The 24,386-nt window shown below is 51.8% G+C and overlaps 9 protein-coding genes across 9 annotated transcripts; 8 read left to right on the forward strand and 1 right to left on the reverse strand.

Annotated features, from left to right (window-relative positions):
- Positions 1-741: 741 nt before the first annotated feature.
- On the forward strand, positions 742-5,110 carry N7515_002450 (uncharacterized protein; the record flags this gene model as incomplete). The annotated part of the gene is made up of 5 exons (XM_056663194.1): positions 742-900; positions 972-2,497; positions 2,549-3,358; positions 3,443-3,702; positions 3,768-5,110. The coding sequence occupies 5 exons, from the start codon at positions 742-744 to the stop codon at positions 5,108-5,110; spliced, it is 4,098 nt and encodes a 1,365-aa protein (XP_056525307.1).
- Positions 5,111-5,471: 361 nt separating this feature from the next.
- N7515_002451 (mitochondrial 37S ribosomal protein uS13m) lies at positions 5,472-6,077 on the reverse strand (the record flags this gene model as incomplete). Its single annotated transcript, XM_056663195.1, has 4 exons — positions 5,472-5,516; positions 5,612-5,893; positions 5,945-6,007; positions 6,075-6,077. 4 exons carry the CDS (start codon positions 6,075-6,077, stop codon positions 5,472-5,474), a joined length of 393 nt encoding a protein of 130 aa, XP_056525308.1.
- Positions 6,078-6,318: 241 nt separating this feature from the next.
- Positions 6,319-7,548, forward strand: N7515_002452 (peptidylprolyl isomerase; the record flags this gene model as incomplete). Its single annotated transcript, XM_056663196.1, has 8 exons — positions 6,319-6,429; positions 6,489-6,566; positions 6,631-6,647; positions 6,715-6,818; positions 6,866-6,946; positions 7,002-7,065; positions 7,123-7,286; positions 7,376-7,548. 8 exons carry the CDS (start codon positions 6,319-6,321, stop codon positions 7,546-7,548), a joined length of 792 nt encoding a protein of 263 aa, XP_056525309.1.
- An 866-nt stretch (positions 7,549-8,414) lies between these two features.
- On the forward strand, positions 8,415-10,472 carry N7515_002453 (DEAD/DEAH box helicase; the record flags this gene model as incomplete). The annotated part of the gene is made up of 1 exon (XM_056663197.1): positions 8,415-10,472. One exon carries the CDS (start codon positions 8,415-8,417, stop codon positions 10,470-10,472), a length of 2,058 nt encoding a protein of 685 aa, XP_056525310.1.
- Positions 10,473-12,059: 1,587 nt separating this feature from the next.
- N7515_002454 (uncharacterized protein) lies at positions 12,060-14,453 on the forward strand (the record flags this gene model as incomplete). The annotated part of the gene is made up of 4 exons (XM_056663198.1): positions 12,060-12,492; positions 12,560-13,099; positions 13,158-13,211; positions 13,282-14,453. The coding sequence occupies 4 exons, from the start codon at positions 12,060-12,062 to the stop codon at positions 14,451-14,453; spliced, it is 2,199 nt and encodes a 732-aa protein (XP_056525311.1).
- A 925-nt stretch (positions 14,454-15,378) lies between these two features.
- N7515_002455 (INSIG family protein) lies at positions 15,379-16,572 on the forward strand (the record flags this gene model as incomplete). The annotated part of the gene is made up of 2 exons (XM_056663199.1): positions 15,379-16,116; positions 16,204-16,572. The coding sequence occupies 2 exons, from the start codon at positions 15,379-15,381 to the stop codon at positions 16,570-16,572; spliced, it is 1,107 nt and encodes a 368-aa protein (XP_056525312.1).
- A 794-nt stretch (positions 16,573-17,366) lies between these two features.
- N7515_002456 (phosphoribosylaminoimidazolecarboxamide formyltransferase/IMP cyclohydrolase) lies at positions 17,367-19,364 on the forward strand (the record flags this gene model as incomplete). The annotated part of the gene is made up of 4 exons (XM_056663200.1): positions 17,367-17,382; positions 17,482-17,608; positions 17,667-19,152; positions 19,209-19,364. The coding sequence occupies 4 exons, from the start codon at positions 17,367-17,369 to the stop codon at positions 19,362-19,364; spliced, it is 1,785 nt and encodes a 594-aa protein (XP_056525313.1).
- Positions 19,365-20,300: 936 nt separating this feature from the next.
- Positions 20,301-22,707, forward strand: N7515_002457 (S53 family peptidase; the record flags this gene model as incomplete). The annotated part of the gene is made up of 8 exons (XM_056663201.1): positions 20,301-20,509; positions 20,570-20,833; positions 20,891-21,355; positions 21,410-21,527; positions 21,577-21,667; positions 21,730-22,361; positions 22,436-22,578; positions 22,635-22,707. 8 exons carry the CDS (start codon positions 20,301-20,303, stop codon positions 22,705-22,707), a joined length of 1,995 nt encoding a protein of 664 aa, XP_056525314.1.
- A 503-nt stretch (positions 22,708-23,210) lies between these two features.
- N7515_002458 (uncharacterized protein) lies at positions 23,211-23,874 on the forward strand (the record flags this gene model as incomplete). Its single annotated transcript, XM_056663202.1, has 2 exons — positions 23,211-23,222; positions 23,281-23,874. 2 exons carry the CDS (start codon positions 23,211-23,213, stop codon positions 23,872-23,874), a joined length of 606 nt encoding a protein of 201 aa, XP_056525315.1.
- Between the last annotated feature and the right edge of the window lie 512 nt (positions 23,875-24,386).

Raw genomic sequence — 24,386 nt, forward strand, 5'->3', positions numbered from 1 at the left:
GCGAATTGCATTAGCGATTCTCGTCTCTCAGGTAGTAGGCATTGGATACGATTGTAAGCACGTTCATCGAGCACTCTGATATCAAGTACAACCACGAATTGGAAGAGACTCGGATATCGATCAGGCCCAGTATAAGCTCGAAGAGACCAAAAACAACAGCAAAAAAGAAAGGGTCTTCATCCGAATGATGTCGAAGGATGTATCCAGCTGGCTCGCATGTCGCCAAGGAAAAGTGACAACGGTGGGGGAGGGCAGAGTTTTGGGAGATAGAGGGCTGATGCCCCTCCATAGACGAGAAAACGTTTCACCGTCACGCTCTTGACTTACAGAGAAGTGTATTTTGCCCGACTCAGGCTTGGGAGAATTCGAGGCACGGTGAGTCTTGATAAAAGGTGTTGGACCCAGGCGGAGTGTCCAAGGTCGGGGGACCCAGTTCTCTTACAAAGCGACGGACGATTCCAAGGTTGAAAGAAGTTATAGAACAAAGGAACTTAGGAAAATATTTATCTCATCGAACCAGTCACATTCAAGGATTATCAGGATATTAGGATATTGTAGGACTTTTTACTTTCTAAAGATTTACACAGTAGAGATCTTGAGGCATACACCACGTGGGGCGGTGACGCCTAAAGTCACGGGTTGTTGACAGCTCTACCTTCCCTTCTTCATCAACATCCGCTCCGAGGCTCGTGTTCCCTGTTTGACAATTTGTGCTTCAGTCAAGCTGGAGACGTTTGTGCGATGGCAGGAACTACTGGAGACGAGCAGCTATGCCAGGCGGTGCTAGGCTTCGTCGCTGAAGGCACGTATCCTGAGGACAATGTAGTTGCCGGCAAGTTCCCCGCAACTGCTCTCGCTAGGGAATTGGAGCTTATCTCGAAGGCGCGTATTCAGGTGGAGGTATGTAATTCCAATGCCTGACTCACGGCACGTTTACTGTTACTGACTTTAGTGCTTCTGTGTACGGACAGAATGAGATCAGCTCCCTGAGTCGCGAGAACACCTTCGATGCCGACGACTGGATTATTCAAGCGAAGCAACTGCACGCTGATATTGAGCGCTCGAGATTGACCGCGCGAGAAATTGTCGCGCAGCATGAGCAGACCGGACCTCTGCAGGCGAAGGTTGAAGATGCCAGGGCAAAAGTTGATTTGGTTGAAACAGAGATTGCTTTCAACCAGGCCGTAGCAGACACACTGGAAGAGGTGCAACGACTTTGCCAGGAGCTAGAGATTGGACGAACTGCCCTCAAAAATGGCCAGATTACCACCGCCATTGAACAATTGGAGTCCACCGACGCGGCTATTGGAAAGGATGCGTTCTTCACCAATACGAATGTGATGAGTATACTCGCTGACGAGGTGTCACGGCTGCGAGGTGAGATCGTGGATGCGCTCCGTTTGCGCTGGGCGGATCAATTGAAGGTTGATTCTCAACAAGGCGAATTCCGGGTTTCCAGTGCAGATGCAGATTCTCTCGAGAGCACCATCACGTCCCTCGCCCGACTCGATATATTCGCATCTGCCAATGAGAAACTCCAAAAGGACTTGTTGTCGGTGATTGTCAATCCAATCCTGCTACCTTACCCTCCGGGGACTAGGGCAAGCCATGGGGTAGTTGTCACGGACACAGGCATTCGCATTAAGCCTGAGGCCTCAGAGACGACTGCTGAAGAGACATTGGATCGTCTATCTAGTGTTCTGGGCTACTTGCGGCAAAATCTCCCGTCGTCGGTATCTGTAACTCTCTGTGAATCCTTCATTCCAACAATCTCCTCGAAAGCGATATCAGAGTGGCTGTCTTCTGCCATCCCCACTGATCTAGATGGACTCGCCGATTTCGAAGGCATTCTGGACCATGTTCTACAGTTCACGAAGCAGATAGACTCTTGGGGCTGGACTGGCCAAGAAGAACTCGTTTCCTGGGTCAACCAAGCCCCGCGGCTGTGGTTGACTCGGCGTAGAGTCGACTCGCTCGATAGCGTTCGCAAAGTTCTTGCTGCCAGCCAGGGGACAACGAAACAGGTCGAACGAATCGAAAAGGAAAAGGTCTCTCAGGCTGACGGCGCTCTTTTGGAAAATGTCGTCCAGGATGACTGGGACGCAAACTGGGATGAAAATGAAGAAGACACGTCTGAGAAAACAACGAAACATGATGAAGAGGAGGACGTCAGTGCGTGGGGTCTTGATGACGAGGATACTGAGGAGACTTCAGATCAGGCCAAACCAGATGAACCTCCTTCTATGGAAGAAGACGATGCCGATGACGCCTGGGGTTGGGGTGATGATGATGAAGATGACAAAGGGCTCGATAAGACGCCCTCACAACCCCACAGCACGACAACAGCAAACGAAGCCGGCAAAAAGAGCTTAGTTGGATCTGCATCACCCAAAGAGGTCACACTAAAAGAAGTGTTTACCATCACCGACATCCCCGAGTCAGTTCTCAGAATTGTGCAGCAGCAAATCACCGATTCAAAGGATATCTCACAGCCTGCGTAAGCCCTCCTACCACAGCTTTTGTGTGCGTCAAACTAACGAGAGCCCAGACATGCCAAATCCCGTGTCGCTTCTTCTGGTGCTGGTCTTCTTGCATTACCAACCTTAATCTTGGCTATGTTTAAGGCTACATCATCGACATTCTACACGCTGAAGCTGAACTCAGGGCAGATGTACCTGTACAATGATAGTTTGTACCTTGCCGATGAGCTTCGGAAATTAATGGAGGAACACGAATTCTCGAGACTTCAGTCTGATGTGGATGCTCTGGAAAGATTTGGCAAACTTGCGTACAGCAAAGAGATGCAGACACAACGCACGATAGTTACCGATCTGCTGGATGGGGCCCAGGGATTCGTACAGTGCTCTGAGCAGCCATTCCAATCGGATTGTGAGACATCTGTAAGCGTCACAGTGGACCGGATCCGCGATGTTTACAAGGAATGGCAGCCTATACTGTCTCACTCTGCGCTGCTGCAGTCCGTCGGATCTCTCTTGTCCACAGTGATCAATAAAGTGGTCATCGATGTCGAGGATCTAGGTGACATTTCGGAGGATCAGTCCCGGCAACTGGTCTCCTTCTGCAACCAAATCTCTAAATTGGAGGACCTCTTTGCGCCCGAGGCGGGTGGCCCTGAGGCAATGCCCGTCACCGCTATATATGTTCCTAACTGGCTCCGTTTCCAGTATCTGGTCAACATCCTTGAGAGCTCTCTCGCTGATATCAAATTCCTTTGGCTCGAAGGCGAACTGGGCTTGGAGTTCTCTGCTGAAGAAGTGATTGACCTGATCGAGGCCTTGTTTGCAGAGTCTGATCACCGGCGACGTGCTATTTCAGAGATTCGAAGAGCGGCTAGAAGGTAGACCTTATGTATATATTAGAATCATGATTTATCCAGAGAAAGCCCGAAGAACCTGCAATCAGTATTCATGCATGTAAACAGTGTGGAACCATCTCCGCGCTCTGCGCAAGTGTGCCGCACGGGTCACCGTATTTTTTCCTCACCCGCCGAAAATGCGACAGCCACCAAGAAAAGATTCCATCTGCAACATCGGAAACAATTAGAACTCGATTCTACAATGAGTGACGATCTGATGACTGCTGCCGCAGAGTCTGCGCAGAGGCAGGTTCGAGTGCAGCTTACCAGCCAACAGGAAGATATTGCTCTACCTGAAAGCACCGGCCCAATTCTCGTTCCTACTGGTAAGAGACCGATTGTCGATCACAAGAATTTGGTAGCATCAGAACCTGACTTTGATTTCAACCAGGTCTCCGACGTTATGCTCTGTCCACACTAGTGAACAACCTGCTCTCAAACGAAAAGCCCATTCCGTTCGAGTTTTTGATCAATGGAACGTTCTTGAAGACTTCGATTGATGAATACCTGGTCTCCAACGGCATCTCTGCTGAGACGACGCTCGAGATTGAGTATGTTCGGGCCTTGATTCCGCCTCTGCACATCGCCTCATTCCAGCACGATGACTGGGTTAGCGCGACAGACGTCCTTTCTAGTACTTCATCTGCTGCATCCTGGGCATCAGGTGCGACTTTCACCAAGGGCCAGGAAAGAATCCTATCAGGAAGTTATGATGGTCTACTTCGGATCTGGAACATGTCATCTGAGACTATTGCGACCTCCCCTGCCGCCGCCGACGGAGGCCACACTGCGTCCATCAGAGCCGCCAAGTTTGTTTCCCCGAACCAGATCGCATCGGCTGGTCTTGATCGCACGGTCCGTCTGTGGAAGTATACCGAGGGTGAGGGTGGCTTTGCTGGAAAGATTTCTCCCCAGTTGGAGTTGTACGGTCACAAGGGTGGCATTGAGTCACTAGCAGTTCATGCCAAGTCCAACCGTCTGTTGACTGGTTCCGCAGACCACACTGTTGGATACTGGTCGACCAAGAAGGCCGATGCCCCGGCAGCACCGGAAAACTTGCTCCCATCCAGCAATGCTCGGAACACAAAGCGCCGAAAGTTGAACACATCAGTCAGCACGCCACAGCGTGGTCCTTTGGCCCTTCTTTCGGCCCACACAGCACCCGTCTCCGCCGCTATCTTCGATGGAAAGGATGCTACTGTTGGTTACTCTGCCTCATGGGACCACTCGTTGCGGACCTGGGATTTGGTCACTAGCGCTTTGGTCGACACTCGCACCACATCACACTCGCTCCTCTCCCTCGAACACCTGCCCGAGCTCAGCCTTTTGGCTGCTGGTACTGCCGCCCGCCACATTACTCTGATTGACCCCCGTGCATCTGCTACGACCGTGGCTGCCATGACTCTCCGTGGTCACACTAATGCTGTTGTCAGCTTGGCTCGTGACCCCCACAGCACATATGGTCTCATCAGTGGTAGCCACGATGGTACGTGCAGAATCTGGGACATTCGATCCACCAAGACCGACAAGGAAGGTGTTGTTGGTGAGAGTGTCTACTCGATTACTCGCAAGAGCCTCGAGGAGGAGGGCAAGTCGGATAGCAAGCGGGTCGGAGGTGAAGGTGTGAAGGTCTTCAGTGTGTGCTGGGACAAGACGGTGGGCATTGTCAGCGCTGGTGAGGATAAGAGTATTCAAATCAACCGTGGTGAAGGCGTACTGTCTTCAAAGGCATAAGTGCACATATGGGCCTGGCGTTTAACACTTGGTTGAGGGCAAAAGTTTAGACTTACATATTGTTTCCCCCTTTACTATCTATTCTATCTTCACGTACTATTATTTTCTTTTGACTCTGAATTGGATATACACCAAAGATTCAATTAAGTGTCGCTACGAAGTCGCTATTTAGTCTTTTGCTTAAACCGTCCATTCACCCTAGGTTTTGTGTCTAGCCTATAATACATCCGCAGTCCCATTCACATACAAGCTGGCATATATCGAGTGCCAGGAATCAAGAAAACGCCAAATCCATGCCTCTCACAAAACTGTGAGACAATCCCATAAATAATAGCAATAGTCCAACATGATACCACCAAGTTTATAGCCTGCGCTCCATGCGGTTCAGCTTGACAGGAGTTTTGATCTGTTGGAGTTTCGTTAGCGGCGAACTGCCATAGAACCCCAAGAGCAGCGAAAGCCGACATAACAAGGAAGCACAAGGAGAAAAAGAATACCCACCTGAGTGCGAGTCCGCTGTCCCCTCACAGGCAAGCCCAGCGCATGACGTCGGCCGCGATAAGTTCCAGTCTCCTTCATACGCTTGATATCATTCAGAACCTCTCTGCGCAAGTCGTTCTCGATTTTCATCTCCGATAGCACGGCTGTGAGGTCAAGGACCTGCTTGTTGGCGAGCTCGCCGACGCGGCAGGTCGGGTGGATGTTGAAGCGGGACATGAGGCGAGCCGAGGTGTTGTTGCCGATTCCGAAGAATGTCTCGAGGGATTTCTGTTGCCCAGATTGCTTGTTAGTCGAGGATCAATTAGTTCAAGGCATCGAGGTTGCGGGCGCAACCGTGAGGGTTCGGCTTGCCTTGAGCAGGTTCCGCTCGGGAAAGTTAACACCCAGGATGAAAACCTGTCGGAGAATCGTTAGTCGAGGAGCTCTGCAGATATGGATTCCATAGCAACAATGGCTATCATACCATTTTGGATTGTGTTGGCTGGCTAGTGTCTTGACAATTGAATGGAGCCGTTACTTTGGCTCTCGTTGACTCCGGGAGATTTCCTCCGTTAACGTTTTTCCGTGGTTGATTTATGCCTGACTTTTCTGGCATTAACCCGTCCCTTCTCCGCACGCCATTGTTTGCAAGCTGGCCTTCTTCCCCTCTCAATTGCTTCATCTTCACTTTTCACTGTATCCTTCTAGAACAGTGTCAATTGGCAATCATGTTTTTCAAGAATCTTTTCTTGTCTCTTTTCTTGGTCTTTGCCGCCGGTTTTGCGCTGGTCCAAGCTGAGGAAGCTAACCAGCCTCGTGGTCCCAAGATCACTAGCAAGGTGATTAAAACTAAAACAATGGCTATGAGATGTAGGCGGTGCTGATTGGGTTGTGACAGGTCTACTTCGACATTCAGCATGGTGATCAGCCTCTTGGTCGCATTGTAATGGGCTTGTACGGCAAGACCGTCCCCGAGGTTCGTAGAGCTATATCCTCATCGAATCAATTGAGGATCATCGCTGACATCTTTCGGTGTATAGACCGCTGAGAACTTCCGGTATGGCTTACCAGCTGAGTCGATATGTCCAACGTTTATTCCGACATGCTGACCTTCCCACCTCCAGCGCTCTGGCTACTGGCGAGAAGGGCTTTGGTTACCAGGACTCGACATTCCACCGTGTTATCAAAGATTTCATGATCCAGGGTGGTGATTTCACCAAGGGCGATGGTTCGTGAACCTCGAAGCCGGTTAGTTGCATCACTAAACCTGTACAGGTACTGGCGGAAAATCGATCTACGGCAACAAGTTCAAGGATGAGAACTTCAAGCTGCGCCACACCAAGAAGGGCCTACTGAGTAAGGAGATCAACTCGTCTTGGTCTAAATTTCACATGTATCTGACCGTCTGTAGGCATGGCCAATGCCGGCAAGGATACCAACGGCTCCCAGTTCTTCATCACCACCGCTATCACCTCGTTCGTATCCACTGTTGCATCCATTATTCAGTACCATGCCTGACTGACATTATGTAGATGGCTGGATGGCCGCCACGTCGTGTTCGGCGAGGTCCTTGAGGGCTACGAGGTTGTTGACAAGATCCAGAACGTCCCCAAGGGCTCCGGCGACAGGCCCAAGCAGGCTGTCAAGATCGTCAAGAGTGGCGAGCTTGAAGTAGACTCCGAGACCGAGGACAAAGGTAGCCGCGATGAGCTCTAGACAGGTGACTGTCTGTGCGACGTCCTTTTGCTACCGGTCGGAAGTGACTGATCATGTTGGAAGCTTAAGAACTCGCCCAAGAGCCGAGTGTCACGAATGAGGCTCTCATGGCCGCTACACCATCCTACTTCATGCAGCAGGCCATTATTTTCTTCGTTTTGGTTGCTGTGGTAGGTGTTTTGATTCGCCGTCGACGAGGCCAGCAGCAAGAACAGCAAGAGAAAGGACAGTATGGTGCGTAAGTGATGTATTTAGATCAACTACAATCTGTCTATTTATGGGGCGGTTTTCATATCGACTTGAATTCTACCCATGGTCGATGACTCCTATCATCATTAGTTGGCAGATCATGTAAATCAGTCACGTAGGTGGTGATATTGGTGGAGCCTCGATACAACGCACTGGCCTGGAAGATCGTCCTCTAACTTCTAGTTAAGGGCCAGTGAGGTCACTCGCCTCTTCTTTTAGTCATCCAGGTGCTGGGCAGACCGCCTACGGACAACTGGCGAATAGAAATTTCTTCAGTGGCGTAGATACCTAATTGGTACCTGTGGGGATAGGCATATCACATACAAAATCAAAGTCGCTTGAAGGTACCGCCTCCGGCCACACAGCGCCGCAACTCCAACTTTTGTTGCCTCCTTCCCACAGTCTTCATCCACTCTTCTCTCTTGACTTAACCCCCCATCATCCCTTTTTTCCACTCATCTCTCTCTCTCTCTCTTTTCTTCTTTCTGCTTTAGAGCTTTTAGATTCGGGAGATTTGCATTTTCCATCCTCTCTGTGGTTTTCTCGTGCTTTATTGTCCACTCGATCTTTTTTTCTTATCGAGTGAAACAGAAAAGCAACTTCGTCTTTTCACAGTCTCTCCCTTGACCTTAAAAAAAGGTATTGTATCCATCGACTTCTCCTCCCTCTCCCTCTCTCTTTCTCTTTCTCTTTCCCTCTCTTCCCCCAAGCATCTTCTCCAGATATCTTGGGCCTTATCTACCAACGAAACTTTTTCGGTGAATAAGGCAAATCTATCTGCATATCGTTCACTTTGGTCTATCGTGCAGCTTCTAACTCTACGTGGAATTAGAAATTTTCTTCAAAACCAACCGCAAAGATGGCCGACGGTTTGCAAATGGGAAACCTTTCCCTCAACGAGTCTCAGCACGCCCCCCAGGGTAACGCCCCTGTTGGCCGTGCCGCATACATTCCTCCTCACCTTCGCCAGCGCGGCCCCGGCCCCGCCCCCAGTGGTGATGCCGATGCTGCTCCCTCCGGACCTGGCTTCGGTGGTCCTCGGTATGACCCCAAAAACACTGGATCTCGCATCAAGCACCAACTGACCTCACCTTGTTCGTTTAGTGGTGGCAACTGGGCTAACGCTAACGCTCCCAACTTCAGCCCTCGTGGCCCCGCAACCGGTATGACCAGCTGGACTCCCGACGGACAACTCCGACCCTTCAATCCCAAAGCTTACGGATACCCAGGATCTTCTCACAGCGGTGGTTACAGTGGTGGTGGCTCTCAGCAAGCTCGTGGCTCAGGTGATGGCCAGTGGCGTGACGGCAAGCACATTCCCGGACCCGCCAATGCTCGCGTTGAGCGCGAACTCTTTGGTGTTCCCAACGATCCTTCCAAGCAACAGACTGGAATCAACTTCGGCAACTACGATGACATTCCCGTTGAAGCCTCCGGAAATGACGTCCCCGAGCCCGTTACCCAATTCACCAACCCCCCTCTGGATGACCACCTGATTGCCAACATCAAGCTCGCCAGCTATATCATTCCTACTCCTGTCCAGAAGTACTCGGTTCCCATTGTGATGAACGGCCGTGATCTTATGGCTTGTGCCCAGACCGGTTCCGGAAAGACTGGTGGTTTCCTCTTCCCTATTCTTTCTCAGGCCTTCCAGAACGGTCCCTCGGCCGCCCCTGCCCAGGGTGGTGCCGGTGGTGGTCAGTTCTACGGCCGCCAACGCAAGGCTTACCCCACTTCCCTCATCCTTGCTCCCACGCGTGAGTTGGTCTCGCAGATTTTCGACGAGGCCCGCAAGTTCGCTTACCGCTCATGGGTCCGCCCTTGTGTCGTGTACGGTGGTGCCGACATTGGCTCCCAGCTTCGCCAAATCGAGCGCGGCTGTGATCTTCTCGTTGCCACCCCTGGTCGTCTTGTGGATCTGATTGAGCGTGGCCGTATTTCCCTGGCTAACATCAAGTACCTCGTTCTCGACGAGGCTGATCGCATGCTGGACATGGGTTTCGAGCCCCAAATTCGTCGCATTGTCGAGGGTGAGGATATGCCCACTGTCGATAACCGTCAAACCCTCATGTTCTCCGCCACCTTCCCCCGCGACATTCAGATGCTTGCACGTGACTTCCTCAAGGACTACATCTTCTTGTCCGTTGGCCGTGTCGGAAGTACTTCGGAGAACATCACTCAAAGAGTTGAATATGTCGAAGATGCTGACAAGCGCTCCGTTCTGCTCGATATTCTCCACACCCATGGCAGCACCGGTCTTACTCTGATTTTCGTTGAGACCAAGCGTATGGCCGATTCGCTCTCCGACTTCCTCATCAACCAGCGTTTCCCTGCTACTGCTATTCACGGTGATCGCACTCAGCGTGAGCGTGAGCGTGCTCTGGAGCTTTTCCGTAACGGCCGCTGCCCCATCCTGGTTGCCACTGCCGTTGCTGCCCGTGGTCTTGATATCCCTAACGTCACTCACGTCATCAACTACGATCTCCCCACTGACATTGATGACTACGTCCACCGCATTGGTCGTACCGGTCGTGCCGGTAACACCGGTATCGCCACTGCTTTCTTCAACCGCGGCAACCGCGGTGTCGTTCGCGACTTGCTTGAGCTCCTGAAGGAGGCCCACCAGGACGTTCCCTCTTTCCTGGAGAGCATTGCCCGCGAAGGTAGCGGATTTGGTGGTGGTGGCCGTGGCCGTGGTGGTGGTGGTCGTGGTCGTGGCGCTGCTGCCACCCGTGATGTTCGTCGCACCCCTGGTGGCATGGGCATGGGCGGTGGTTTCGGCGGCTCTGGCTACGGTGGCGCTGCTGCTCCCTCTTACGGTGGCGGCTATGGTGGTGCTGCTGCTGCTCCCTCCTACGGCGGTGGTGGCGGTTACGGCAACCCCTCCGGTGCCTCCGGTCCCTCTTCTTGGTGGTAAATCAGTCGTGGTCTTTTGACGAGGCCCCCGGGTCTGATTGGCTCCCTTGCTCTATTTCCTTTGTCTTCGACGGATACGATCAGATTGAGTCCCTGAGTTCTTTTTACCCTTTGCTGTCTCTCAGGGACGGCTTTGTCATGACTGCCACGACTTTCCTATGCTTGTTTTAGATTCATCGTTTCCCGTTTGTGTTATTCTTTAATCTGTTTCCCCGTGTTGTTCCTCTCTGGCCTCATCGCTGTTCTATCCTCGGCTTTCCAGTATTGCCTTGCATAGACACGAGGCCTTCGCGCAGTTCGGCTCTCTTCCCTTGCTTCCGGAGTTGCTGCTTTTTTCTTCGGGCAATGTGTGGTCGAATCTGCATGAACATCATAGATTGCGTTGTCCTTTTTTCATTTTTTCCTATGTCCGCTCTCGTCAGATACCCCTTATGTTCGAGCGTCCCCGCCGGGGATACGTTCGAGTGACGCGCGTGCGCCGAGCAGTGAATGGTGACTTTTCATCATCTCGAAAAGTTCTCATTTTATTTGCATCTTCTTCGGTGTTGTTATGGCTGCATTCATCATATGCAGCATAGACTTTTTACAGCGTCGGTATCTTATGGCGGACATTTCTTTCTGTTTGCTGCCCTCGTGCGTTCTGCGGTCGATTTTGAGAAAAAAGCTTTCTTTCTCCGGTTCTTTTTTTCGAACACCGATCATCTCGCCGTTGCTCGTCACGGTGAGCTGGTGGTTCTCGGAACAAAAATGGTATTCTTTGCATTCTATATGGCGTTGGCTTGACCTGCAACCGCATGTCCTGTGCTTTCGGGTCCGTGGAGGCTGATTGTTTTCGAATGGGAGCATTCCGCTTCAATTTCCTTGTCTGTTCTGATCATTTTTTTCGGACCTCGAAGGATTGTCGCCGCCGCACAATGAATGAATGCATATACTTACGGATTTCTCGCATGGGTTCGATTTGGGAGGGAAAAAGTTATGAACCAAAAAGGACCTTAAGATATTCACGAGAAGGAAAGTCATATCCAATGCAATTATCCATAAAACATTATCATTATCACTCCGAGTAGTGTAGATTGGTTGGATAGAAGGCGACAATGCACGTAACTACGGAGCAGTAGATAACTTTAGGTACGAGGATAGGTACCTAGCTTATTGAAGTACACAGTAGTTAATGATACGTATTATACTTGACTTGCAATTTGATTCATCCATTTCATCAATACCGATTTATCCAATTTATCCTCTTCAGTGTCATCCTGGGATGCGTGGCATTAGCGGATATATTAAACGCGTGTAGGCTCTACGATACGGGTAGATATCACACAGCTATACCCTCATGGGCTCGGCATTGCTTTCTTCCTCAATTTTCCGCTTTGAACCTCGTTTTCCCTTGTTCCTTCTTACTTGGCAACTTCTCACCCCTGCTCATTTCCTTCTCTCATTATTCGTTCTGTCTCAGTTCTTTTGCTCTACTTCTTCTTGACTCTTTATAGGCCCGCGCCTCCTAGGGGGCAACCTCATTAATCTCAACTTGCGATTCTCCGTCAAAATCTGCGACGTGCCTTCGCTTCCACTACCACCCTCCATAATGGCTGATGTGGAAAACAGCATGGTGGACGAGTCATTTGCGGCATCCGAAGCTGCGGACGACCAGTCTCACGGCCTAACCGCCAGCGCAACTGTCGGTACAAGGCGGCAGGCAAACGGTACAATTGGCTCAGTCTACTCGGGCAACAAGATTCGACACCTGAAGAAAGAGGACGGCATTCCTCTTTGGCGCAAAGATATCCAGTACCAATTCCTGAAGCTGGTCTTTGAGGACAAGACACCTGTTTTCACGCGATACCCCGATGGACAAAAGGGAATGGACTTTGCGGATCTGTACATCGATGCAATGGCCCGGAGCAGCAAGACCAGCAAGATCCTGAAGGATAAGCTGCAGAACGACAAACCTGCAGCTATCAATATGGCCATGGTCTGTTTGCTGGTCAATTTCGGTCGCATGAACACTACTCTGAACTGTATGCCCTGCAGCTCTTTCATACCATCTCTCCCTATCATACTAAGTGCTAACCATCCTGTTTCTAGTCTTCCCCGAGATGCGTGCCCAACTTCGGACCTATCACTCAATTCCCTCACTACAAGCGCACCAGGATTCCAATGCCTACAAGCAGTTGCAGGATGCTCCCCGCCTCAAGTCCATTCTAAAGGGTGCTTCAGAAGATGTCGACCAGCCGAATACGTTGGAAAAAATAAAGCGACAAAGCATACCCAGAACCAACCCGGTGAACTTGATTTTCGTTCTAGCGCAATACGCCCCCAAAGTGTCGGAGACACACTTCTTTCCTCCTCGAGACTTCTTCGATCTCGTTATGCGATCCACACTCAGCAGTCAAAGCCGCGCAAGGGCATTCCTCTGGCTGATGTGGTGGTACTTGGAGAGTGATTTCACTCGAGAGGCTGCACTGAACAATCCATTCGGCCCGGGTCTGGAGGGCGAGGGTGCCGAGGGCTTACCTCTGAAAGTGCCGGCTTTTGATATTCTAACCGAGGAACAAGCCACTGAGGAGAACGTGGATACGCCCGAGGAACAGGAGTACGGAGAGTCCAAAAGACTAGAACGCAAGCGTATGTGTGCCTGAGTTCTGGTTATATTGATGATGAATTTGGCTGACAGCGGGTGTAGGAATCTTGGAAGAAGAGGAACCACTGCCGCGCATTCCCAAGCGGCCCAAGAAAGGTAAGCTCGAGTGTTCTGGAATTTTGTTGTTCATACGTGCCATCAGAACGCTAACATTGTTCAACTGCAGAATACGGCTTTGACGAAGACTCATTCGCAGGGGACTACTCTGGTATGGGTGGCCGTGGCTCTGCTATGTCCACCCCTCTTCACCCCTCTGCCAAGCGGAGCCTGGATGACGACGAAGATGATCTGACACCGGGTAATTCTCGTCCGCGCCCCAAGCAAGCCAAACGAGAATCATCAATCAACGGAGTGGGCCAACAGCGACTCATCTTGAAAACCAGGATGGAGCATACTCCTGATGCCTCACCCGCTCCCGGCTCCAACCACCCTGTCATGAACCGTTTTATCGCCGAGCCTTCACTTTCTTCGGCGCCTTCTATGCGTCGGCTACGGCCACTCACGCAGCACCAGATTGCCGTTGAGCAAAATCGTCGGCAGCGGATTGACTATCTTCTTGCCAAACGTAAATCTAACGCATACCGCGTTCTCCGGGCGAAAAGGGAGAGCGAGATTCCGTTCGCCCGCTACGGTCGCTTGCTTCAAGGTTTGCCCGAGGGTTACGACACAGATGATGAAGATATCTCATGGGGCAAGGGTGGTCTCTTCTCGAACCCAGAGGAAGAGGACGACTTTGGAGAGTGTGCAAGTTTCTACCTCTCTGTAGTGCGCAAAGCCGCACGCAGACTCGATCGCTGGGATTACACAGAAGCCAATGGCCCCAAGAAAGATCGCAAGAGGGAGCGCGAAGAGCGACACCAAGCCAAAGCGGCCCTGGAAGCCGAAATGCGAACCTCCAACAACCGATCTCGTCCCCGTTCTCGCCCCAGTGCTGCTGCCAAGCGCAAGTCTGCAGGTGTCACGGGCACTCCCAGCACGGCCAGGAAAGCCACGGCAACTCAAGCCAAGGTCAGCCACAATCATCCTGAGAGCCATGGAGCGGGGGCCTCAGCTATGGGTACCCCAAGCTGGGGTGCAGAGCACGGACCCGATGACTACATTGAAGGAGAGCTAGACGAGCTTGACCGTGAACTCCTTGGCGAAGGTTCTGGTGACGACGATGAAGGAGGTGCCCAAGGAGAGTTTTCTGACGACCAAGAGGAAGAAGATGAAGCGGACGAAAATTCCTCCGCCTACGACGGTGCTAATGGTTATGCACGACATGAACCCTCGTCGCCTGCCCCGAGGGGTCCAGTTGATCAGCGCGGGGAAGGCTATGGAGACATGATGGAAGACTAATAGGCTCGGCGTTTCTCTTTTTCTTATGTTTCTCTTCTCAAAATATGGTGTATCATGATCTACTTTGCTCTTCTTTTTACATTTGTCTCCCTATTCCCAAGCCCTGGAGTCGCCTTTTCTTGTTCTCGGACATGGCTGTGGTTTGTATTTCAATTTCTCAATTTCTCAACTTCACTTTCCATTCGGTCTGTACCTTTGGACATAAGTGGGCTAGAGAGGTCCGGCCCCCCGCCTCTCTGGTGGATTGCATGATCGTGGACATTTTGATGCCAGCTGTGGACTACGGACTGCATGTGATAATGCCCCCCTCTTTTCCTCTTTCTTCTTCTTCTTCTCATAGCTCTGGATCGTCATTTCTAGTATGTACACCTGGACAATCTTCCAATATCATTACATGACATCAGTCAAGTCAACACCGAAGGGCTCAGAGAAAATCGGATCAGCGTACGGAGTACGAAGTACAAGTCACGGCACAGACCCCGAGTGGATACGGCAAACGGGACGGAGCGGAAATTTGTTGAGACCAGTTGTTGCGTATTAGTAGAGAGCTAAATCCCCTGCACATCTGGAGGGCTCTCTGCATATTTTCATTGAGGGATCACACTATTGCTGACCCAATTGATACCGAGGGAAGTTTATATTTTGCCGTGTTATTATTTGGTAGGCGTCATATCCCGCCCTCCGCCCTAATCTCTCCCCGGCCTCCTTTTCATATCTCCCACATTTTCACTTCTGACGTGTTTTCTCTCAGAGGGTACAACATTAGTACACAATACAGCAGATTCTCGAAACAATCTTTAGACGCGTGAGATATCCGATCAAGTCTGGGTCTACGCCCACAATCAAGAGCTCCGGATTTTCACTCAGGTCCGAAGAACCACGAGTTCAACATATAATCAAAGCTTCACCCCCACCTCTACCCATCATGGCCGAACAGCCTCGCATCTTGCGCCCGCGCCCGAGACGACCATTCGAGGTAACGCCCGCCTCCACGGAGTCCTCTGGCCCCCCAACGCCCGCCGAGTCAACGAGCACCGAGTTCCTAAACCCGCATGCACCGGACACAGCTTCGAACTCGACCAGCGTGAGCCGCACGGGATCAGTGATGAATCTGACCTCATCGACGCTGTACGGGATCTACTCGCCGACGGCATTTGACGGGCTCCGAGACGAGTCCAGCCCGTGGGGCACGGAGGCGAACAGCCCGGCCTCAGAGTTCCCGCCCGAGCCATCGCAGCGCGAAGCAGAGAAATCAGCCATCGAGCCACGGCGGATGGCCCTACGGAGGAGTCGGTCTCGATTGAGTCAGGGGCTGTTCCGTGGCGTGATCTTGCCCCAGGCGTTGAGCAGTGTACTGCTATTTGGCTTTGGAGTTGCTTACGGAGTGATTACCGTTCATCTTCATGAGAACCACTGGATTACCCCCGTTAAGCTGGAGAATATCCATTACTACGACTCAGGGCAGTACTTGGGTTTCTGGGGATTGGCGGGAATTGCCTTGGGTAATCTGCTCCCTTGGCTGGATAACTGGCGCGAGGGTGAGCTTGAGCAGACTGAATTGAAGCATGCGGGTGGCAATGAGGAGGAGAGCGAGGAACGCACCCCGTCTTGGGTTGCTGTTGCTCGCAGTGTTGGAGCCTTTGTTGGAATTGCATTTGCTATGGTATGTTGCTAAATGCTAAATGCTTACTTCTTTCCCCTTTTCCTTTCCCTCTGGGACATCGCTGACTTTTCGCTTTTCCTCTTATAGCGGAGACTTCCATGGGAATCTACCACACAAGCATCACTTACCCTCGCCCTCGCCAATCCCGTTCTCTGGTACCTGATTGATCGCACTACAACTGGCTTTGTCCTGTCAACCGTAGTTGGGTTGGGCGGCATGGGAGTTGTGCTTGGTCTCAAGCCCGAACTTGTACCCGCATCGACAGGCCCGACATTTGGCAACAGTCTTCTGAATGGAACAGGGCTGGAGAATGCGCTGGGAGCAGGCATCACACAGGAGAGCATTGCGGTGCGGACTTGGGTCGCCAGTGTCATTTTCTGCGCCTGCGTCTGCTTCGGAAACGTGGGACGCCAGCTTGCCATTGGAGCCGGGGCCAGAGATGTTCTGAAGCCCTGAGGCACAAAAAGCGCCAGAGATTTCTCGTGTTTGTTGAATGACTCAAGGCTTCTCGACGGAATGAATGGCCTTATGTACACTGAAACTATTTAAGTCTAGTAATACAGCAATGTAATAGACATCAGCTCCGCTCCAAATTATCACCGCGTGAAATGACGGTCCAAGGGTTACGGAGAGTTGTACGGAGTGCTCCGTACAATTAGGCTTCTTGGAAGTACGATGTGGACTGATATATGTAAAATTCAATGATATTTGACTATTATATTGGGATGTAGAATCAATCATTGCAATCCCTACTACATGACCAGTGGTCAGCAGGCACTGCACCCAAGATCGACACCTTTGCCATTGGCACTTGGTCTCCATTCTCTATACGATTTCCGTACTTCATTAGACGAGTCTTCGTAGGAACGCTTTTTGAGCAGAATGTGAGTTTTGCGTTGTTCATGAAGAAGAAAAAAAGAAAGAGAAGATGCCGCCGCACAGAAAATCCTTTTATAATTGGTAGTCACGTGCCACGCTAAGTCTATTTTTCAAATTCTGGCTTTGTATTGGCTGGAGCTCAAAGTGCGGGGCAAGAGGTCATCACGTAATTAAGCTAGGCGGTTTCGAGCCCCTCCGCCGCAATCGGTCCGACCCCGCGGGTCATAATTCTTCTTCTTTTTCTTCTGTTCGTCATCTGTTACGCCCCTCTGCTTCTAGGTATGTTTTTGGACCTTTTATACATCAATTGGATCCAATTGTGTGTATTCAATTGTTAGACAGCAACGCTAACAGAATTAGTCGGATCCATCATGACTCAAAAGTCCGGTAGGTCGCTCTTGGCCTCCCTCATAGATCGAGCATTCCCCAGACTATGGGATTTTTTGGGGCAGCAATGCTAACTTTCTTATCCTTGGTCTTTGATAGCTATTATCTCCGTCTATGACAAGACTGGTCTGCTTGACCTGGCCAAGGGTCTGGTCAAGCAGGATGTCCGTCTTCTTGCGTCTGGCGGTACCGCTAAGATGATCCGTGAGGCCGGATTCCCTGTCGAGTGAGTAGCCCTTATCGTCAATGGTACAGCATTACAGACACTGACAATGGATTCTCAGGGATGTCTCCGCCATCACCCACGCCCCCGAGATGCTCGGTGGCCGTGTTAAGACCCTCCACCCCGCCGTGCACGGTGGTATCCTCGCCCGTGATATCGAGTCCGACCAGAACGATCTCGCTGAGCAGAAGATCTCCAAGGTCGACTACGTCGTTTGCAACCTGTACCCCTTCAAGGAGACCGTCGCCAAGGTCAATGTCACCATCGATGAGGCTGTGGAGGAGATCGATATCGGCGGTGTGACTCTGCTCCGCGCTGCGGCCAAGAACCACAAGCGTGTGACCATTCTGTCCGACCCCTCCGATTACCCGGAGTTCCTCAATGAGCTCGAGGCCGGCGAGATCACCGAGGCCAGCCGTAAGCAGTATGCTCTCAAGGCCTTCGAGCAGACTGCCGACTACGACTCCGCCATCTCCGGTTTCTTCCGCAAGGAGTACGCTGGCAGTGGTGTGCAGCAGCTCTCGCTCCGCTACGGTACCAACCCCCACCAGAAGCCCGCCTCTGCCCACATGGCTCAAGGCAAGCTGCCCTTCAAGGTCCTCAACGGATCTCCTGGCTACGTCAACCTGCTCGATGCTCTGAACGCCTGGCCCCTGGTTAAGGAGCTCAAGCAGGCTCTTGGCTTCCCCGCTGCTGCCAGCTTCAAGCACGTTTCCCCCGCTGGTGCTGCTATCGGTGTTCCTCTGAACGAGAAGGAGCGCAAGGTGTACATGGTGGATGACATCAAGGACATCGAGACCTCCGGCCTGGCTCAGGCTTACGCTCGTGCCCGTGGTGCTGACCGCATGTCCAGCTTCGGTGATATCTTGGCCCTCAGTGACGTCTGCGATGTCCCCACCGCCAAGATCATCTCGCGTGAGGTGTCCGACGGTGTCATCGCCGCTGGCTACGAACCCGAGGCTCTGGCCATTCTCTCCAAGAAGAAGGGCGGCAAGTACCTTGTCCTCCAGATGGACGAGGACTACACCCCCGCCCCCGAGGAGACCCGCACTCTGTACGGTGTCACCCTGAACCAGCACCGCAACGACGTCGTCATCTCCCCCAGCAAGACCTTCAACACCGTCATCACACCCAAGAACACCACCTCTCTCCCCGACTCTGCTCTCCGTGACATGACTGTTGCCACCATTGCCCTCAAGTACACCCAGTCCAACTCCGTCTGCTACGCTCTGAACGGTCAAATCATCGGTCTCGGTGCCGGCCAGCAGAGCCGTATCCACTGCACCCGTCTGGCCGGTGACAAGGCCGACAACTGGTGGATGCGCTTCCACGAGCGCGTCATCAACATCAAGTGGAAGCAGGGTACCAAGCGTGCTGACAAGTCCAACGCCATTGACCTGCTCTGCTCGGGCCAGACCCCCCGCACCGAGGCCGAGACGGCCGAGTACGAGCGTGTCTTCGAGGAGGTCCCCGCTCCCTTCACCTCGGAGGAGCGTGAGGCTTGGCTCGAGAAGCTCAGCGAGGTCGCTGTCTCCTCCGATGCTTTCGTAAGTTATCCTTTATCGCCGTTCTGTATCGGTAAATGCTAACCCGTTTCCTTAAGTTCCCCTTCATCGACAACGTCTTCCGCGCTGCCCGCTCAGGTGTCAAGTACATTGCCGCCCCCACTGGCAGCCAGAACGACACCCCCGTCTTTGAGACTGCCGAGAAGTTGGGTATTACCTTCGTCGAGCAGGGCATCCGTCTTTTCCACCACTAGATTGTTCTAGATGGTCATCGTCTTCGTCTTCTTTTTCCCTCCTCCCCCTATTCCCCGATTCCTCGTCCCACGTTAAAAAAAAAGATGCCATCCGTGTGCTTTCACTGTGATGAGTATTCGATATGATGATGATGTCAGCTTCTTGTTTATGATTTAGAAATCTATACATATATTCTTGTATTCCATTTTTTGCATGTAGGGTTGGTGATTGTACAGATGTTGGCCTTTTAGCCGCGATGGCTTGTTTCCACGTGGGACAACGTCTTATTTCGACTCGTTTCGTTGATGATCCCCCTCCCCCTCTCACTGGGTACCACTGGGTCAAGCCTCTCTTGCAAGCAGCTTTATGCCTATATATTCCTTGCCAAATTCGATCCCCTGGCTTCTCGCTTAAAGTCCAACTCTGCCGCCAGAATGAATCCATGGTTGCGGTGGATTCCTCCGTCGGAGCTCCGCTGTCGCGAGGGCGTGCTGATAGGACTAGCACCGGCCTCCTGCGATAACCAGCTGGGCCCTCAACACAAGAAAATTGGCAAACACCAAGCATTCACCAAGCAATGACCCACATATATTGGCAATATACACTTTCAAAAGATGCAGCAACTGCCGATTAAGCATCTGCAACAGTCAACTGCGCAACCGGACTAAATATTCCATACGGAAATATTCAATGTCCATCACCTCCCCGCCGCTAGAGATGTTGGGCTCTAGTGCCGGACTAAGTGCCGGGTTCGATATCTCAATCCTGCAGATACTACCCAGTACATCCAATCAGATTTGCCAGACTTGTTTGGTCTTTGATCCTCCATCTCGCATGGGAGATTAGGGTTGCAATCAAAACATCGCGTTTGCGTCCCCCGCATGTATATCAAGGGGGCCAGTCCCCTGCCCCTGGACGATGGCTAAAGATTAGCACCTCTCCATTCTTATTTCAAGATGTTGGTGCTTCAGGTCTGTGTTGCGCTGGCGATCGCGGCTCTTTCTGGGGCGGTCCCGGCTCCCGTGAAGCATGTTTTGCACGAGAAGCGTGATCAGCATGTTGACTGGGTCAAGGGTGAGCGCGTTAAGCGCGATTCCGTGCTGCCTGTGCGCATTGGTCTCACCCAGAACAATTTGGAGAAGGGTGAGGAGCTTCTCATGACTGTGTAAGTAGATGTGTATGCTTGTGAGTGGGTTTGCTGTTCGGTCAACTAATCGTTGCGTAGCTCTGACCCTACCTCGCCTAAGTATGGACAGTACTGGTCGGCAGAGGAGGTTCATGATATGTTTGCTCCCCCCAAGGAGTCTGTTGACTCTGTCCGTCAGTGGCTCGAGTCCTCGGGTATTGATAAGTCCCGGGTTGTGCACTCGGACAACAAGGGGTGGCTGGCCTTTGATGCCTATGCCCATGAAGTGGAGAAATTGTTCATGACTGAGTTCTACGAGCACGAGCATTCTCACACTGCCAGCTTGAAGATTGGTTGCGAAGAGTAAGAACCATACCACCTTGAAGTATTCCACCTGGCCTCTCGAATTGACGGAACCAGGTACCATGTCCCCGAGCACATCCAGCACCACATTGACTACATCACACCCGGAGTCAAGCTTAGCCCCATTGTGAAGAAGAGCACCAAGGCAAAGCGAGCGTCACACTTGGCCCATTCCAAGGGCGAAATTGCATCCGATATCTCCAAACCCAAGGTCGTTCCTCCCAAGGCTAAGGGACTGCCTGCAGAGCTCCAGAACTGTGGTTCTGACATGACCCCGGCCTGCATCAAGGCCTTGTACAAGATCCCTGATGCTACTAAGGCTAAGAAGGGTAACTCGCTCGGTCTCTACGAGCAGGGTGATTACTTTGCCAAGTCTGACCTTGACCTCTACTACAAGGATTATGCTCCTTGGATCCCGCAGGGCACCTACCCTATTCCCGCCTTGATCGATGGAGCCAACTACTCCGTGCCTGATTATAGCGCACTCAACAGCGGTGAATCGGATATTGACATTGACATGGCGTGAGTACAATGTCTTCATCCAGTTCTCCCTCTGACTTCGGCTAACGGCGCTAGTTATGCGCTTATCTACCCCCAGGAAGTGACTCTCTACCAGGTCGACGACCAGGTTTATGAGCCGGTCGAGGTTGCGACCACCAACTTGTTCAACACTTTCCTCGATGCCCTCGATGGTGTAAGTCGTGATTTCTCTACAAAAAAGTACATCAAGCTGACATCCTCAGTCTTACTGCACATACAGTGCCTATGGTGAAACAGGCAACAACCCGGACATCGACCCAGTCTATCCGAACCCAGACCCTGCTGGCTACAAAGGTAGAATACCCTGCGGTCCCTGCCAATAAGCCAAATATATCTGATAACTCACACCCCAACAGGCAAACTCCAATGTGGCGTCTACAAGCCAACAAACGTAATCAGCGCCTCCTACGGCCAAGCCGAAGCCGACCTCCCCGCCGCCTACACAAAACGCCAATGCAACGAGTTCCTCAAGCTAGGTCTGCAAGGCCACTCAATCCTCTTCGCCTCCGGCGACTACGGCGTCGCCTCCTTCCCAGGCGACGGCACCCCGAACGGCTGCCTCGGCCCCGAAGGCAAGATCTTCAACCCCCAGTACCCCTCCAACTGCCCCTACGTGACCTCCGTCGGCGGTACGATGCTCTACGAAGACCAGACCGTCCACGACGCCGAGAGCGTCATGCACGCCGACCTGGGCGGCACCGCGGCAAACTTCAGCAGCTCCGGCGGCTTCTCCAATTACTTCCCCCAGCCACTATACCAGAAGGCTGCTGTCGAAAAGTACTTCAAAAAGGCTAAGCTGAGCTACCCGCACTACTCGGGGATGAACGTCAATCTGAACACGACAAAGGGTCTTTTCAATCGCATTGGTCGCGCTTATCCTGATGTCGCGGCTAATGGCGCTATGTTCCCTGCGTATACGGGTGGGACTGTGCATCACTACTACGGTGCCAGCTTGGCGTCGCCGTTGTTTGCGTCTGTGCTAAACTTGGTATGTTGGATCCCTGGTGTACATCATTGGATAGGTTTGGGTACTGGTGCTAATGTGGCTTTTTTCCGTCGTAGATCAACGAGGAACGTCTTGCTAAGGGTAAGGGTCCGGTTGGATTCGTCAACCCTGTGCTTTATGCTCACCCGGAGGTGCTTAATGATATTACCAATGGTACCAATGTTGGTTGTGGATCTGAGGGATTCAGTGCTATTCCTGGGTAAGTGCGATATCTCCAAGTAGCGTAGGGGTGTTTTTTACTGACATATGATGCAGATGGGATCCTGCCACTGGATTGGGCACACCCAACTATCCTAAGCTGAAGAAACTGTTGCTGTCTTTGCCGTGAGATATGTATATAAGTACAGGCAACAGGTCATTGATCTGGTCTTCTATTTTGCCAACGAGGCATATGCTTAGGTTAAGACTACCTATCAGGTAGCCAGGAGCTCGAGGGAAAATATATGAGCAATATTTTGTGCAATTTCAAGCATCAACTATGACTATCGCGATATAGTGAGGCAGGGTCGTTGTTTCCCAATCAGACCGGACTTGGCCGTGCCTGCGAGTTGAACGCCAGGATGGTCACGGGCATGTATAGCACCAAGTATGGCCTTTCTGTGGCCTGTGAAGATGGGCAGGAATTCTCCCCGCCCAAAGTCAAGCATTGTGTCTAAACTACCACAAGAGACACCGCTCAGATAATAACCCAGAAAGAGCAATCAAAAGCTGCTCACACCTCTTTACCCAGGACCCGGATCAGAGCAAAGCAGTAAACACCCAAGCTCTCCCATCCCACCTGACCACAAAGCCCCCCCAGCTACCATCAAGATATCGAAATACCTTCTCAAGATGTTCCGCGGTGTAAGTATCATCTCTCCTCAACCCACCATCAACAACCTAACAAAATCCACCCAAACAGAAGCGGGAAACCCCCGTAAACGGCACTTCGGCCACCCACCCACCCACCACCCCAATCCAACCAAGCACCTACACTCTCTATCTAGAAGTCCACAACCGCAACGAGCTATCCCTCGGCGACAGCCGTCGCCGCCTCGGTTTCTCCGCCTACCACTGGACCATCCTGCTCTCCGACAAAGAAAACAAGCACTTCCACGTCTACGACGTAACCGACGGCTCCTCCCCGGACTGTGTAACCCGCGAGCCAAAGCCAGACCACGAGTGGACCTACCGCGCCAGGAACGACGTCGACCCGGACACCTGCGAGTCGCGCCTTGTTCGCATGACGATTGGCGAGGTCAGGGCTGGTCTTGGTCCAGAGATTATCAAGGGTTTGCTTCAATCTGTGCCGTTGCCGGTTAAGGGCGCTGTGCCGGAACAGAGCTGTGTTACTTGGACCAAGGTGGCGCTTTGTAAGCTTAGGGCTCATGGGTATGCGCGGTGGATTGGGGATGTTGAGATGCTTGTTGCTAGGGCTTTGGCGTATGCTGATTTGAGGTTGGCGGATCCGAAGGATTCGGTGGGTTTTATTGATTATCTTGGGAATCAGGTGTGAGGATCTTTATTGTTGGCTGTAGGCTAGCATCACTTAACACTGGCTGGGAGCGACTTGTCTTTTAATCCGTCTGGATATGTTCGATAGGTATTCGGGTTGATTGGCATATTATGTGACGCGGCGAGTGACGATGAACGACGCTACCATGATGCTTGATCTCCATTACAGATGGATGTTTATCAAGAAGGCAGTTGCATCTTTGAGTTATTTGACTTCCAGCCTAGTCAACCGTGCACCAGCTTGCTTGACGTAGAACTCATATTGAGCCTTGCAGAGGTGACCAGCCTAATCCCACGATCTATAAGTCAATAAGCCGATGATCAGATAACCAGCGATCTGCAGGTGGGCAATGCAACTTGACCGTTGACGAAGTCTATACTGTGTACAAGAATTTTGAACTTGGCGACGGACGAACTTTGGCCAAGAGCATCAAATCTTAAGACACAATCATGATGCAAAAAGTACTCTGTATCTCAATGGATATCGGAACGCATCAGTCTGTATCCAGTGTA

This window comes from Penicillium bovifimosum (genome assembly GCF_028826915.1).
Source record: "Penicillium bovifimosum strain IBT 22155 chromosome Unknown utg000002l_segment0_segment0, whole genome shotgun sequence".
Taxonomy (NCBI): domain Eukaryota; kingdom Fungi; phylum Ascomycota; class Eurotiomycetes; order Eurotiales; family Aspergillaceae; genus Penicillium; species Penicillium bovifimosum.